The sequence below is a fragment of the Squalius cephalus genome (genome assembly GCF_949319135.1).
Source record: "Squalius cephalus genome assembly, chromosome: 11".
Taxonomy (NCBI): Eukaryota; Metazoa; Chordata; class Actinopteri; order Cypriniformes; family Leuciscidae; genus Squalius; species Squalius cephalus.
Window position 1 is genome coordinate 17,389,631 of NC_137132.1, and position 17,975 is coordinate 17,407,605.

The following is a 17,975-nucleotide window of genomic DNA, read 5'->3' on the forward strand; positions in this document are numbered from 1 at the left end:
TAACAAAAACACATAAAAACAAAAATATTTAAATATTTTTTAAAACATAAATCATAAATGTCCAAATGACTTCCTTGGAACGACCCTTCGAGTATCGTCATCAGAAAAAAAAGGATTTTTTATTTATTTTTACAGTCTATGGTTTATCATCTATGACGTCACAATGTTGTTTCTATTGACGAGCGTGCGCTTCAGTTCAGTGTGAATCTTCATGTCTACAAGTGCGCTTGAGCGTGAGGCTTTCGACATTACCTCCAGACTCGGATATTTAATGCTGTGAAGATGATGGAGGAGGAACCAGAAGCTTCAGAAGAGCAACAGGCTTCTTATATAGCAGCCACTCTGGAGAAAAACACAATAGGCAATCTATCCAATAACATCTATATAAAAATAACATAAAAGCCTAAAATCATAACAAATAATCTTGTTTTAACTATTGAAATAATCTTGTTTTAACTAGGCCTATTTGCCCTGTTTCACAGACAAAATTTAAAGCTAGTCCTGGACTAAAATGCACTTTTGAGTTTTAACTGAAAGCAACTGACATAGATAGGCCTACATTAAAATATGTCAGTGCTATATTGTTTTTTCTCAAAATGCACACAAGTAATGTTTTGTTTTAATGCACTTTTATAAATCTACTTAAATAATGGCCTAATCCTGGCTTAATCTAAACCTAATCTGTGAAACCACAGCGGCCAGTTTAGCCACTAAATTAAGATTTGAAGTTGTTAGGCCTAAAGACCTTTATTTTGTGCTTTTAATTTTTAGTCATAATTTTGTTTCCTGCAACAATGAAGTCTAGGCTCTGTGTTTGAATTCTATTTCTAACCCATTTATTTATTCAGAAAAACAAACAAAAGTAAAGAAGAAGAAAGGCATCTGTTCATTCTTCCAGAGAATACATAACAGAGACAACAGAGTGGCTCATCTTCCACCACAGCCCGCCACAGATACAGCAGATCCCCAGCCAGGTCCATCCGGTGTCACGTCCATGCCTGACATAGGTCTCATTGCCCTATTATTAGTACTCTGGTTCATGTGAATTCTGTCTTTATTTTCAGTTTTATTATTGCTTGACAGATGTCCCTAGGTAAGATAGTACTGTACGAGTTGTTAATATCCACATTCTTCAGATGAATATTTATTCTGCCCATAAAGTCACAACCATCTATGCTATGAGTTCATGTACGACTATCAAAAAAACAAGCATTCTAATATATGAATATACTTTGTGTATGTTTTTTTTTTTCCAGTTCTATTTGACTCCCTTTATAGAGTGGGAGAGAAACTAGGAGAAGGAACCTCTGGCAGTGTGTATGAGGGGACTCGCAAATCTGATGGCAAGAAGGTAGACACTCAACCATCCTTTTATCTGTCTATTATATTTTGTGAACTTCGAAGTTATATATCAGTATCCAGTTTTGTTCAAAACTGGTGTAAAACCTTTACATTGAAGATTGTAATTACATTTTAAATAAAAGTATTACATTTCAAAACAAGAAGATTTGCTTCCATATTTTTTTCTCATTTTCAGGTCGCTATCAAATGTTTCCGTAAGAGTAGAGTGGACCGTTATATTTTGATTGTAAGTTGGTGACTCTATATCTAACGACACGTAATATATCTAATTTCATGTTTACTCTTTATTAAATAGTGAGAGAAATCAAGCATACACATAGTCAGCTAATCTTTTGAGGAATATTTCTCTAGCCTGGGTATTCCCAGCCTCTGGTTCAGGAAGTGGCTCTAAATCTGCTGGTGAAAGAACCTCCAATAAGCCCCAACATTGTCCAGATGCTGGACTGGTTTGAAGAGGGAGGTCGACACATCCTCGTCATGGAATATCCACATCCTTGTATGACCTTGTACGAATTCTTGATTCACAACAGATATCAACTGACGGAAAAAGTGACAAGTGGCTTGATGCTTCAAGCATTGCTCGCAGCAATTCAATGTATTAACCGAGGAGTTTTCCACCGTGACATCCATTCTAGTAACATACTGGTCAACACAAAGACACTGGATATCAAATTAATAGACTTTGGCATTGGTCTGCATATTCCAAATCCAGGTAAGTTGTTTTTTTTGTCTTGTGTATAGTGACTTATTAATCATATGATGGTTTTATAAAATTGTCTCTTAGTTCTAAAAAAAAAAAACAATCTTTTGCTTTTTTGGGATAGAGAACAAAACCGAAGCTATCTCAGAAACACTCAGGTCTCTGGGCGTCATGCTGTTCGAGTTAGTGAATGGCGATCCCAGTATATCCAAAGGTAAGACTACGGCAAAAACAAACACACAATGCCAAAAGCAATTGCATTGTTAAACACAAATATAAAGCACAATCTGCTCACCAAATGCAACTAAAAAAAGTGACAGAACTGAAAATGATTGATGTATAAGTAAAATTCAAATGAGCTTATGTAAAACATAGAAGAGCGCCTCTATGTTCACAGAGTTTTACATACAACAAACTTTAATGTGTTGCATGGTCATAATGAATGTGCACGACTAACCAGGTCTCTCATGATAACATGTACAGAATGCCAGGATTTCATGAATCAGTGTCTTGGTACGCCAGGGGAGACACCAACGATGGAACAGCTTTTACAACATAAATGGTTTAAGCAGGAAAAATGGTGAGGAAAATTGTTCAGGAGGTAGTGTAACATACTATTTGAGGGAAGACAGATAAAAAGAAAACTACATTGAAATCTGGTGTAGTGGGTCTTTAAAATATGTACTTGTATTTTTAAACATTGCAAGTAATTTTTGCATTCAGCAGATCATCCAAATTCTCCAGTGAGGAAGAGCAGAATACAAGCCATTCATCAGACAGTCTGAAGTGGAGATGTGGAGACCAGAGCCCGGAGGAGCACATTTTTTTGTAAAATAGGGCAGAGTGAAACTCTGATTATTCTCAAGGGTAGCATGATTCGCAAAATAATTACTCTTATGAGCCAGTTCTTTTTAAATTAATGGAAAACATACAGCGCAACCAGTACAGTCTGATTCTGGAAAGAATGACTCTTTTGAGCCAGTTCTTTTTAATTGAACGAAAAACATACATAGACAGACCAGTGTAGTCAAATTCATGCATTCATGACCTCAAGGCTAGATTATAGCACTGCATTACTTGGTGGTTGCCCTGAAAATGTATTATACAAAGTCTAGTTGAACCAAAAAGTTTTGCTCTGTCAACACTGCACTGGGTTCGTATTAAAGGGGTCATATAATGCCATTTTTGTACAAGCTAATATGATTCTTTAGGGTCTAAATTAAAAGTTTGTAATATACTTTAATTAAAAATTCTCATTAGTATTGTAAGAAAACACTCATTTTACCTGGTCAAAAACAGCTCTGTTTTCAGCACGCCGTTTAAGTGCATGTGTCTTTAAATGATAATGAGCTTTGCTCACCCCGCCCCTCTGTTCTGTGGGGCGTTTTGACACAACAACACACGTGGAGTGTTGCCTTGACAACAGTTGAGGGTATATTTTGAAGAATGGCAGCGGGAGTCTCTGAGGACACTGTGCAACCGTATCAATTTGAACCGGAGTCGGAAAACAGGACATTTCTGAATGGTTGGTTAACGTAATGTCACTTTGATCTTTGTATGTACTGGCAGGGTAGAGTAGTGAGATACGAACGCTATGTGTTTACTGATGTATATGTTAGTTCATTGACAGATTGATGTCACAGCTAATGGTCATGAAAAACTTTTTTTCTGTAAATGTAGGCTTGTCCGTGATGCGTAACGTTATCTATGCAGTGTTAGGTACAACTGTCAGGGCTGAAGCACTAAAATTGTATTGATCTGTTTAAAAAATAACCAGTCTGTGAGACTATGACAGTTATTAGGCACATAAACAACACATAAGTTACTCAGACAGGAGCTAATACCTTTTTCAATGTTCTTGTTTATAAAGCAGTCTGGTGAAATGATTCGCGCAAACATGAAAGCATTGACGTTGATCGTGGGGAATATTCCCTTCGAAAACAAAACTCAGCCACTGTGTCTTCAGCGGTTCGGATTTAGGAACATCAAAATGACTGCTGTGTTCGTTATTGCACCCAAGAACAGAACACCACAATCGCTTAGACGCCATTCTGCTCCAGCGTATCAACAATGCGGACTATGATTGACAGCTCGCTCACGAGCGTGGGCGGGTCTGTGTTGAAACGCTGCTGTCAATCAACAATCGTGGGAGGGGCGTCTGACCGTGTGACGTCACTAGGTCGAACAGCTTGATTTGAGACAGGGGAAAACATATAAGGAGATTTTAAAAAAAACACTGGATGGATTTTTATCATTTTATGATGGTTGTGTACAGGCACTGCCAACACACATTTCAGTACAATCAACTTGTAAAAGTGCATGTACCATTATATGACCCCTTTAAGCATCGTACATTTTAAAATCTTGCTGATTAGCCTATTTTCTCCAGATGTTTTAGCTCCTCAGTACTCCTCAGTGAGTAGATTGTCCTCACTCAAAGGCTGGTTGTCTAAGTGGTGTCCGCAAAATAATATAGAATTCATAGACAATTGGAAAAGTTTTTGGGGCAGACCTGACCTGTTGAAAAGAGATGGTATTCATCCCTCCTGGGATGGTGCTGCTCTTCTCTCTAGTAATATGGCACATAGTCTTAGAGCTCAAACATGACAATCTGGGGCTCAGGTCAGGAAGCAGACAGACTGGCTAAACCGACCATCTGCTAGCTCTCTCTCGTCACCAAGGTCAGATAAATCCCATCACATAGAGCCTCTTTCACCTAGATATCATCATATAGAGCAGGGTTCACCAATCTCGGTCCTGGAGGGCCGCTGTCCTGCAGAGTTTAGCTCCAACCCCAATTAAACACACCTGAACCAGCTAATCAAGGTCTCATTAGGCATACTAGAAACTTTCAAACAGGTGTGTTGGAGCTGGTTGGAGCTAAACTCTGCAGGACAGCGGCCCTCCAGGACCGAGACTGGTGAACCCTGATATAGAGACTGTGTCTGTTCCCCGAATTAGGACATACAAAAATCTTCCAAACCCATCTAAGGGTAAAAATTTAATTGATGTTCAACAAATAAAAAACAGATATAATACAAATGAGCAAATGATAAAGCTTGGGTTGCTGAATATTAGATCCCTTACTTCAAAAGCACTTATTGTTAATGATATGATTACAGACTATAATCTAGATGTGCTGTGTTTGACAGAAACCTGGCTAAAATCAAACGATTACATTACTTTAAATGAGACCACCCCGCAAGATTACTGTTATAAACATGAACCTCGTCGGAAAGGCAAAGGGGGAGGTGTTGCTGTAATTTATAGTAATATTTTTAGAATTACTAAGAAGTCTAGTTTCAAATATAATTCTTTTGAAGTGCTTAATATAGCAATATATAGTGTAAATGATAAATCACGTTTGAGATTTGTGCTGGCTGCTGTACACAGGCCACCAGGGCACCATACAGACTTTATCAAAGAATTTGCTGACTTTCTATCAGAGTTAGTACTGGTTGCAGATAAAGTCATAATTGTTGGTGATTTTAATATACATGTAGATAACGATGCATTGGGATTGGCATTTAAAGACATTCTTAACTCTATTGGAGTTAGAGAACATGTGTCAGGACCTACTCATTGTCGTAATCATACCCTAGATCTAATATTATCACACAGAATCAATGTTGATGCCGTTGAAATTCTGCAGCAGAGCGATGATATCTCAGATCATTATCTGGTCTCGTGTAAACTTCATTTAGCCAAGGCTGGAAAGCCGACTCTGTGTTACAAATATATTAGACCTATCACTTCTGCCACTAAAGATTGCTTTATTAATAATCTTCCTGATCAGTTTCATCATCTCAGCATCCCAGATAGCTTAGAAGAACTCGATACTGCGACAGAAACTTTTAACTCTCTCTTTTCCAGCACTTTATACACAGTTGCTCCGTTGCCCTTAAGAGAGCAGCCAGAAAAATAGAGCGCAACTGGAAGAAAACAAAACTAGAGGTATTTCGCATTTCATGGAAAGAGAGCTCGATTGCATACAGAGAGGCCTTAAAAGCTGCTAGATCTGCTTATTTTTCAACCCTATTAGAAGAAAATAAACAAAACCCTAGGTATTTATTTGAAACAGTGGCTAAACTAACGAAAAATAAAGCTTCAAGCCCAGAAGTTTCCAAGCAGCACAGCAGTAATGACTTTATGAACTTCTTCACTTACAAGATTGATAATATCAGGGAGAAAATTGTAACTATGCAACCGTCTACTACAGTATCGCATCAGGCAGTGCATTGTAGTGTCCTTAAGGAAAAATTTGACTCATTCATTGCTATAGAAGAGGAAGAATTTGTTAAACTTGTTAAATCATCTAAATCGACAACATGTATGTTAGACCCTACACCGACTAAGCTACTGAAAGAGATGCTTCCAGAGGTCATAGATCCTCTTCTTAATATCATTAATTCATCTTTGTCACTGTCATGGAGCTGCACGAGGAAACAGACAGAGGAGATCCAAATGCAGGCTTTAATGAAGGATGAACCAGATAACACAACGAATACTCAGGCAGAGGGTCAAAGTCCAGGTAAGCAGTCCAATACAGCAGAAGTACAATACAGGGACAAGGCAAACGGGTAAACTAGATACAGGCGAGGTGTCCAGGAAAACAAGGATACTCGGACTAGAACAGGATACAAGGTAATTGCTCAGACTTGCAGCGTGACAGTCTAACAAGACTTCGCAATGAGACAAAGGAAAACCAAGGCTTAAATCAGAGAAGCTAACAAGCATAATCTAAAACAGGTGAATGACATAAGGCATAATCAGTCCAGGTAAAGCCATAAGATGAAATGATAAATAGAGAAGGAGTGCCCCCCAGTGGTTTACGCGGGCACTCCAGCCACTGATTGTCACATAACCCCCCCTCTAAGGAGCGGCTTCCAGACTCTCCTAAGAGCTCCGGGGGGAGGTCAACGGGGAATGGGATGGAGGGCCAGGCCCGTGGAGAGGCAGGAGACCTGGAGACAGAAGCAAGACACGGGACCACGGAGAAGCACGCTCCGCAGGTGGCCAAGGTGGGGCATGCTTGGCAGGGAACCAGGCCGGAGCATAACAGACAGGAGAACAAGGCAGACTACACTTAACTGGGCTAGCCGGGACCAGTAATATAGGAAGCTCGGGCATAGGCAGTAGAGCAAAGGTCCATGTAGACGCCGCCCCCATTGCCCTCTCAGGGTACCTACTGCCCCCCCCAAAAAAGTTCTTGGGGAAATTTAAGGCTAAAGCCTCCGAGCTGGAAACGGCCCCTGGAAAAGGCTCCCGGAGATTGATAGGCGAGGTGAGGCGCAGAGGCAGAGCCGGCAGGGCGAGGCGGAGAGGCGGGGCCGGCAGGGCGAGGCGCAGAGGCGGGACCGGCAGGGCAAGGCGCAGAGGCGGGGCCGGCAGCGCGAGGAGTCCAGAAGCGCCCACCGGAGCCTGGCGAGGCGAGCGAGTCTTCTTCCTCCTCTTCCTCCGCCCACGTGAGCAAGGGGGCGGTGTAGTGTATGGCGGCTCCAGGTCGACGGGGTTTGCGTGAAACGCTGCATCGGCAGAACTCTCCTTCAGCACTGGCTCGACAGGGCTGACATGACGCACTGAATCGGCAGAATTGACTAGATGCGTGGGCTTGGTTGGGCTGACGTGACGAGTATACTTGAGAGCCCCTCTGACGGACATTAGGGAGGCATCGAACAATTTAGAGGCCAGATCGGCACTATTAGAAACAAGTTTACGTGCTATGGGCTGGAAGATCCTAGCGTCTGGTCCAGGGCGATTACGGGGCTCCAGTTCAGTGGGTTTGACTTGGCTGACTAGATGAGCGGTTACATCCTCACCCACTGGGAGAGGAGAGCCACACAACAGCAGGACGGAGTCAATGTATTGCGCCAGGATCCAGCCGGGACCTCCCTCCAGCATCAACTCGGCAATGTCGTCGTCCAGCCCGGCTCAGAAACACTCAATCATATGAGTATCATCCCAAGGAACCTGGTGGCTAAGAGCCAAAAACTCCTCCACGTAGATCTCTATGGGTCGGCCTTTCTGGAAGGTGGAACAGAGGACAGCTATAACTTCTTGATCCAATAGTGGTTTTGGGTCAGCGAAGCTGAATTCAGTCAACTTAACAAGGTTGGGTTCACTCAAACTGGCAGGGCTAGATTCACTCCACTTAACTTGGCAGGATTCATTCGGCTTGACTGAACGTGATTCATTCGAGTCGGCTGGGCATGATTCATTCGAGTCAGCTGGGTGTGATTCGCTTGACTTGGCGGGACTCGACTCACTTGACTCGGCGGGACTCGACTCACTTGAATCAGCTCTTAACTCACTTGACTCAGCAGGACTCACGTGGATAGCAGGTACAACAGGACCAGTGCGGAGAACGGGCTCGACTGGGCAGGAGCGATGAGCGAGCTTGTCTGTGCAGACGCGATGAATGGACTCGGTTGTGCGGATGTGACGAGCGGGCTTCTTCAATGCTCAGTTAGGAATCCTCTTATGTGATCTGGGCTTGGGATTACTTGGTACGGTCTTGGCGGAATGCACTAGTTTGGGACCACAGCTGATTTCTTCGGTGACGCCCACTGTGAGTGACGAACCGCACACCCACAACGCTCGGTCCAGGAACTGCACAAAAGAGAATTGCTCCGCATCTAACAGAAGCATCGCGCCGAGCGTGTCATCCATCCCACTCCAGAAATAATATTTGAGTGTCTCCTCACTCAAGTTAGACTCGTGATAAAGCTCCAGGTTAGCCTCCACGTACTTTTCAAGCGACCGTCCATTCTGGTAGAATCCATCCTCCATCTTAATACCTTCTGCTTCTTGGTCGGTTGTTCCGGGTCCTTCTCAGCCGCTGGATCAAGAGTTGCGAAGTGTTCTGTCATGGAGCTGCACGAGGAAACAGACAGAGGAGATCCAAATGCAGGCTTTAATGAAGGATGAACCAGATAACACAACGAATACTCAGGCAGAGGGTCAAAGTCCAGGTAAGCAGTCCAATACAGCAGAAGTACAATACAGGGACAAGGCAAACGGGTAAACTAGATACAGGCGAGGTGTCCAGGAAAACAAGGATACTCGGACTAGAACAGGATACAAGGTAATTGCTCAGACTTGCAGCGTGACAGTCAAACAACACTTCGCAATGAGACAAAGGAAAACCAAGGCTTAAATCAGAGAAGCTAACAAGCATAATCTAAAACAGGTGAATGACATAAGGCATAATCAGTCCAGGTAAAGCCATAAGATGAAATGATAAATAGAGAAGGAGTGCACCCCAGTGGTTCACGCGGGCACTCCAGGCGCTGATTGTCACAGTCATTAGGATACGTACCAAAAACTTTTAAGCTGGCTATGATTAAACCGATTGTTAAAAAAACGCAACTTGATCGTACAGAATTAGTCAATTACAGGCCGATCTTGAATCTATCTTTTCTGTCAAAGATACTAGAAAAGGCGGTATCCTCACAACTATGTTCCTTTTTAGAAAGAAATGAGATCTGCGAGGATTTTCAGTCAGGATTTAGACCGTACCATAGTACTGAGACTGCTCTCATTAGAGTTACAAATGATTTGCTCTTATCATCCGATCGTGGTTGTATCTCTCTATTAGTGTTACTCGATCTTAGTGCTGCATTTGATACTATTGACCACAACATTCTTTTAAATAGACTCGAACATTATGTTGGCATTAGTGGAATTGCATTAGCATGGTTTAAATCATACTTATCTGACCGTTATCAGTTTGTAGCAGTAAATGAAGAGATGTCTCATCGATCAAGTTCAGTATGGCGTACCACAAGGCTCAGTACTAGGACCGTTGCTTTTCACTCTGTACATGCTACCCTTGGGAGATATCATTAGGAAGCAATTAGTTTTCACTGTTATGCTGATGATACTCAGCTCTATATTTCTTCACGCCCTGACGAAACTTACCAATTCACAAAATTAACGGAATGCATAGGTGATATAAAAAATTGGATGACTAGTAATTTCCTACTATTTAATTCTGAAAAAACAGATTCTAATTATTGGACAAAAAACTTCCTCACGTAATAATCTAGAATACTGTCTAACGTGTCTAATATCTGTAAAACCGCATTTTTCCATCTTAGAAATATATCTAAATTACGTCATATGCTCTCATTAGCAAATGCGGAACAATTAGTCCATGCGTCCATGACATCAAGGCTAGATTATTGTAATGCTATTATGGGTGGTTGCCCTGCATGCTTAATAAATAAATTACAGCTTGTCCAAAACGCAGCAGCTAGAGTTCTTACCAAAACCAGGAAGTATGACCATATTAGCCCCGCTCTGTCAACACTGCACTGGCTCCCTATTAAACATCGTATAAATTTTAAAATACTTACAAAGCACTAAATGGTTTAGCTCCGCAGTACTTGAGCGAGCTCTTAACGCATTATAGTCCTTCACGTCTATTGTGATCTCAAAATTCCGGCCAGTTGATAATACCTAGAATATCAAATTGACTGCTGGCGGTAGATCCTTTTCCTATTTAGCACCAAAACTCTGGAACAGTCTTCCTAACATTGTCCGGGAAGCAGACACACTCTGTCAGTTCAAAGCTAGACTAACACACGACAACACAGTCCTGAAATGTCAACTAGGGTCTTCCCTGTGAAGGCCTCCCTCCCCTCCCTTTACCTATCTACAGATAAAACGTTGTCGGGATAATTCTGGTTCGCGTGGCTATGTGGAAGCGATAAAAATTCTGTATTATTAATTTTAAGGCCAGACAAGTTGTATGTTGAGGGTTGATTTGTAGGGAAGAACTACATGCCTGCGCACATATATTCAAATGCTCACACCTATAGACTGAACTCATAAGACGCATGTGCACGCCATCGACGTTCTCACTGGTTCACGTTTTTGAAGTTTGCGCAGAAAGAACTTGTCATGTTAGCGGCCCCTAAGTTAATAACTAATGATCGTTGCGACGGAAGTGAATCAATCAAACTAACTTTAGCTGGACAATAACTTTATTCTAGAGCTGCTATAAAGCCAAAACACTTTACTTTAATTTCCTATTATCAATGTAAAGCTGCTTTGGAACAATCTACATTGTTAAAAGCGCTATATAAATGAAGATGACTTGACTTGACTCGACTCAAGTGAGTTCCTATTGCATTACAGTGCTTCATATTTATTACAGTTTTATAATTCTGGCCTGTTAATAATACCTAGAATATATAAAATCGACCATGGGCAGTACTTCTTTTCCTATTTAGTGCCCGAACTCTGGTATTCCTAGCAGATACACTTTGTCTTGTTAAACCGAAAGTGGAATGGCATCTATGCGTATCAGTCTTGTCTGTCTGTCTCTTCTTTATCCCGAGGTTACCTTAGTCATCCAGATCTGGTCCGTATCCAGAACAGATGGTGGACCACGACACAAACCTGAATGTCAAGGAAGACCACAACTAGACAAGTCCTCGGCACAGTTCATCAGCAAAGGACCTACATGCCAGGACCTACTTAGGACCATAACACAGTTTTGTCATGCTTACAATCATTTATATGACTTTCCATAATTTGACTTCTGATGCAGCCTGGAATCATAATCACACCATGTTTTTAATTTGGCCAGAGGAGAACTGGCCCCCTGACTGAGCCTGGTTTCTCCCAAGGTTTTTGTTTTCTCCATTTCTGTCACCTGATGGAGTTTGGGTTCCTTGCCACTGTCGCCTCTGGCTTGCTTTGTTGGGGACAATTAATATCCAGGAATATTATTGATTTGACTGCACTGACACTATTGAATTGACTACTGTCTAATTCCCCATTAATGACTCTTGTTTAGTGTTTCTTTCAGTAAATTATAAAAAAGTGGAGTGGTTACTGAATCAAGAGGTGCTCAGCAGAGGTGGACAGTAACAAAGACACTGTACTTAAGTACACTATTTGAGTATCTGTACTTTACTTGAGAATTATTTTTTCTGGAAACTTTTTACTTTAACTTCACTACATTTTAAAAGACAAATATTGTACTTTTTACTCCACCACATTTCTGTCAAGTAACTCCAGTCAGTGGATGATTTTGTTGTCATTTTGGTTGGAAATGTCAGAACCCGACGTCGGGTTGACATCAACATCCAACGTCGGACAGACGTTGGATTTTTGTTGGAAATGAAAGTCGGGTTGACGTCAGAACCCGACTGATGTTCTTAATGTTTAGACTCTTGATGTTTAGAATCAGAGTCTAAACTGATAAACTGACTTTACTTTTTACTTTTGATACTTAAGTACTTTTAAAAACAACTACTTCTGTACTTTTACTTAAGTAAAAATAGGTCTTTACAACTTTTACTTGGAGTAATATTTGACCAGTAGTATCTACTGTCACTCAAGTAAGGAAGTTGTGTACTTTGTCCACCTCTGGTGCTCAGCGACAGCTATTAAACCTCTGCAGGTCACTTGTCCTACTCACTCCAGGGCAATTACCCTCAACGGGTGTCTCTGGAAGTTGATCAGAGTCTAAACAGGTTAACTGTTTGAAACGTGAACTCTTGCCCTCTAATTCTCTCCAGAACCTAAGCTTAAAGTTCAACATTAGCCCACAGTGAATTCAAGATCCCTACAGCTGTGTACTTTGTTTCCTAAACTGTAAATGATTGATCTTATTATTCACTGAGATTCTGTCTCAAAGCTCCAAAGAGGAGACACAAGATGCCTCAGGAACAGCTGGACACTCTCTGCTATAAAATAAGAGAAGGACTTCCTAAATGGAGGGATATTTTCACATGGTGAGTGGATGCAAGCTTACATTCAGTGGTGTGTGTATATACTGTAAGTCTGAGTCTAAACTTGAAAATCTTTTTTGTTTGAGATCATTCTCAAGTCATGCTGTATAAAATGATAATCAGGGTTTAGTGTTATTTTAGTATTATTTATATATTGTTATAATATTTATTAATATTTTGAATGAGTATGTGTATGTGATCATTAGCATGCCAGATGGTTCAAAGGATTTATTAATAGTGCATGATTGACCGGTCTCAAAACCTTAATCAAATGGTGAACAGTTATTCAAGCAAATGTTCATTGCAGGCAACTGTTCAAAACTCTGCTGATGGGTCAAGGCCTCTCAGCACTGATCTGTGGGACTGCTGTAACATCTCAGTATCTGGCGTCCATTTATTACCTTGATACACCCATGCTGCAGAGCTTTATTAATTACAGCCTCCTAGGCATCACTTACACCATGGCACTGATCTTCAGAAGAGGTATTTGATCACGAATCCATTCTTGATCAACCATTAAACATTTTTCAGAATAACTACTACTGTTTTTTGGACATGTAATATTCAGGATGCCTCTCTTTTAATGTAGGTGATGGCAATATTTTGCAGATATTGAAGACAAAATGGTGGAAGTATCTATTGTTGGGACTGATAGATGTGGAGGCAAATTACGCAGTGGTGAAAGCATACCAGTACACCACATTAACTAGCATACAGGTGACAACTTTTTATGAATGTGTTGATATACGGTGTGTTTACATAAACTACCATTCAAAAGTCTGGGGTCAGTAAACACTTTTTTTTTAAGTCTCTTATGCTCACCAAGACTGCATTAGTTTGATGAAAAATACTGTAAAAACAGTTATGTTGACAAATATGATTCCAATTATTCTATTTTAATGCATTTTAAAATGTAATTTATTCCTGACAGCAAACCTGAATTTAAATGTCACATGATCATTCAGAAATTATTCTAATATGCTGATTTGGTGCTTTTTTGATAAATCCTATTTATTTTTATTTGAAATAAAAATGCCTATACTCTTTTTTTTTTTTATCAATTCTATGCTCAATAAAAGTATTAATTTCTTCCTCAAAAACCTCTAAACATTTAAATGGTTGCGTTGGTTCTTCATTTACCGAATTCAAGATGTGTCACTTGTAACACATTGCAAAAGCAGAATCTGATTAAAATTCTTAACCCTTTAAGTGTCACCCCCCTTTTTTTAAATATACATGAAAATGCACATTTCGACTATAAATGGTTGTAATTAAAGAATTCTTTGGAGTATAGACGTAAAATTGGTCTTGTTTTAAAGAAGACATTTTGCAGATTTTTGTTGAAGTGAAATAAATTAAGAAAGTGAAACAAAAAAAAAGTTATAGAAGTTTGAGTTTATGAAAATGTACAATGTAAAAAAATTAATTATTCATATTTTATATAAAATATATATTTTTAAAACCTGGCCGACTCTAAAACTGATAGAAAATCAAAGCCAAAAATCTGAATAAGTTGTGTTTCAAATTTTAGGTTGATATCTCAAAAAATGAGCTTTCAGTGAGATTTTGTTTGGGCGCAGTACCAAACATTTTCACTAGGTGACAACCAGATTCCATTACTGCCCATATAAGGGCGCCTCCATTTCCATATGTGTTATTAAAAATATTTTAATATCTTTTTTTCTAAAATAATTTAATGGATGATACCTTTTGAACTCTTGGCATGAAAACAAACTGAGGTTTCAACCATTCTTTCATGATTTTTCATGTTCATTGCTATTTCAAAATAAAGGTCTGAACACGCCTTAGGAATATGAAAATATTCTTGTTGCAAATTAATAAATTACAGCTCCTCTCTAATTTATTTTGAAAACCGGTGGGCCGGTGACACTTAAGAGGTTAAAGCAAGTTGTTGTTTGACTAACTGGCCTTACTGACTGCATTTCAGCTGCTGGACTGCTTTATTATCCCGGTTTTGATGATCTTGTCCTGGTTCTTCCTGAAGACCCGCTATAGGGTCATTCACTATGTAGCCGTATGTATATGTCTGGCTGGGGTTGGAGCCATGGTGGGAGCGGACATCCTCGCTGGCCAGGACCTGGGATCTAGTGAGGGGCAAGCTGCTTCTCCACAACATAATTTAGCATAGAACCTAACATAAGTCAAACCGTGGCCATTATTTATTCCTGTGTCAACAGCCAGTGACATTCTCCTCGGTGATGGTCTGGTTCTAGTCAGTGCCACTCTCTATGCCATCTCTAATGTGTGCCAGGAATACACGGTGAAGAATCTTAGCAGGGTGGAATTTCTGGGGATGGTCGGCCTCTTCGGGTCAATCATCAGTGGAATACAACTGTAAGATGTGTTGATGAACTTCAAGAAAACAGTAGACCTGTTTCTAAAAATCAGAGCTACATCATCTGCACTGTTGTGTTTTGTCACTTGCAGAGGGATTCTCGAACATAACGAAGTGTCTAAAATTCAGTGGACATGGGAAATTGGTAAAGTACTGCAATGTGAAATTAAAATATGTCGATGACCTCATCTGAGGTTTGATTTTTGTGTTCTCTCCTCAGCTCTGCTCTTGGCCGGATATGCACTCTGCATGTACGGCTTCTATAGCTTCATGCCTGTGGTCATAAAGATGTCCAGTGCCACAGCGGTTAATCTGTCCTTACTCACTGGAGACATCTTCAGCCTGTTTTGTGGGCTCTTTTTGTTCCAATACACTGTGAGTGAAATATTTATTTTACACACACCACACACTGTCTGCAGGAAATCACTTTTGGCCACTATAGAGTTAGTTACCGGTAATTCAAAATCATAAAGTTCAAATAATATTTTTTATTTTACTATGTTATTACTTTATGGATGATATTTGGCTGCTATAGGAGAAGCGTGTGTAAATCATATTTTCAAATGTATTGTATTCCTGTGACGCAAAGCTGAATCATTACTCCAGTCTTCAGTGTCACATGATCCTTCAGAAATCATTCTAATAGGACGATTTGCTGCTTAATAAACATTTCTTATTATAATCAGCTCAGTTGTGCAGCTTAATGTTTTTGAGGAAACGATACACTTTTGCCCATGGATTTTTTAATGAATAGAAAGTTCATAACAACAGCATTTATTTGTAAGTGTAATAAAAGTAATAATCGGCAGTGGTATGTTTATTACACATTTTTCTGGCCACCTTTTAGAAAACGTTATATCAAATAAATGCTGAATAGAAATGACAAGAAATGAAAGTAAAAAAATGTAGGTCTTATTTTGCTGATGGTCTCTTTAATCCTGACATCAGCACAAGTGGCAGAATCTAGATGTGTCCTTGTATTCTTATCTCAAATATTCCAGGTCATTGTGACATGGAGCTTTGTATTTCTTTAATGTGTGAAGGTTTTAAGTGCCCTATGTCCCCTGCTTATGCTTTGACCTTCCTCATTTAAAAAAAAAAAAATGGATCTTGGTAATTCACAGTACTTTTTTTGCATTCCTTTCAATATTTTATTTTCTACAACCAGTCCATCAATGTTGAATAAAAATAAATACATTTTATGACTGTGCTAACTTTTTTCAGTCCCTTCTCACCTCACCTGTTCTTCCTCAGTTCTCAGGACTGTATATCGTGTCACTGGTGGTGATCCTCATTGGTTTCATCCTGTTTAACACCGTCCCCACACTGAACCGAACTCTCGCCCCAGCGTCTGAAGAGGAAGGTTGTGACAATCACGCCGCGGAGTTTGATAACAGCAGCATTCAAGGCTGTGTGGATGAGATAAGCCGTGCACAAGCAGAGCAAGATCAAATCAAGAGCCGGCTGGATGAAAGACAGTCAGCATGTGTTGTCATAAACAGTGTTCAAATGTAGTTTTGATAATTCCATGGTAAAACACAATAGAACTTTTTATATTTTATAGTCATTATATTTTAATAGTGGTTTATGATGATAGATCAAACGTGACAATGAATAAACTGCATATGACGTAAATGTTATCTCATGACGTGTTAAAACAGATAAATTATCTCATTGTCCCAGTGTATTTGTTGTTGATATTTATTGTACTGAGAAATGCTTTATGAAATGTAAGCCTCAATAAAACAAAACTTTGTCGGATGGGTTTATGTTGATTACTCAAATGACGTGAAATGCAGTAATATCTTACAGCTTAGATGTGGGAATTTAAAACAGACATTTTGATTGCCGCAATGATAATAAATATTATGGTATCATAACTAAATTATATTTTTACAAGCACCAGATCTGTGTTTATGCAAATAGATAGTTATCTCATTTAATGTTCCTATATTGTAAATTTAGCATGTCTCATAATTAATACTTTTTAAGTGTTTGAGACGTATAAAGTATTAACATAATACTTGCAGAGAAAGAGGTGTTTAATTTAATTAGTGATTTGCCCTGGACTTTCCCACTACAATATTCTCCACATGGTTTGGTTAAGGTAGGCAGACTCCACCCTAAGATATGAATTGAAGTCCTGTCCAAACATTAAAACCAAGGTGCATAAATCAATACTCGTTTTTCAAATGCAATGTATCACATATTGACTAATTCAGACAGATATGAATAATTTTTGTGACCTGATATTTATCTTGATTTCAGCCAAACCCTCTTTGCTGGATGATCACCAGGGGTGAAAAATAATGATTTGGTTTCGCTTTGTCATATCAATTATTCTAAATGCCAGAAATCATTCCATTCACAGATGCTGACGCTCCTCATCTTGCTCACCACAAAACTCCTGTTTGTTTTTTACTTGTGTAATTGGAGTAATGTGTATAAAAATATGAGTTAATAGTGTTAATCAGAACTATTTAATGTAAGGCACGCAAAGACCATTTGGAAGACCATTTCCACCTCAGCGTAATTCTGAAATGAAATTGTGAGTCACACTCAGATATAAAGTCATATTCTGGAGATATAGTCACACTTAGCCTACCTTTTTATTTTTTCTACTCTGAGCCACCATATTAGAGGGCTATATTCATTGTGCATACAATTCGACAGTCTGATTAGAACTGATGCACGTGAACAGAACAAGGGAAAGTTCACCCTAAACTTTCATTATTTACTCGTCTCACACTCGCATCATTCCAAACTTGTATGGCGTTCTTTCATCTATATGAGGAGATATAGCAGGATGTCG

At 39.6% G+C, this 17,975-nt stretch overlaps 1 protein-coding gene across 1 annotated transcript; it reads left to right on the forward strand.

Moving 5' to 3' along the window:
* Nucleotides 1–1,937: 1,937 nt before the first annotated feature.
* slc35f2l (info solute carrier family 35 member F2, like) lies at nucleotides 1,938–16,930 on the forward strand. The gene is made up of 11 exons (XM_079887068.1): nucleotides 1,938–2,074; nucleotides 2,187–2,276; nucleotides 2,546–2,642; nucleotides 11,417–12,810; nucleotides 13,115–13,290; nucleotides 13,397–13,524; nucleotides 14,756–14,915; nucleotides 15,006–15,162; nucleotides 15,256–15,308; nucleotides 15,384–15,538; nucleotides 16,418–16,930. The coding sequence occupies exons 4-11, from the start codon at nucleotides 12,734–12,736 to the stop codon at nucleotides 16,676–16,678; spliced, it is 1,167 nt and encodes a 388-aa protein (XP_079743194.1). The 5' UTR covers nucleotides 1,938–2,074; nucleotides 2,187–2,276; nucleotides 2,546–2,642; nucleotides 11,417–12,733; the 3' UTR covers nucleotides 16,679–16,930.
* Nucleotides 16,931–17,975: the final 1,045 nt, after the last annotated feature.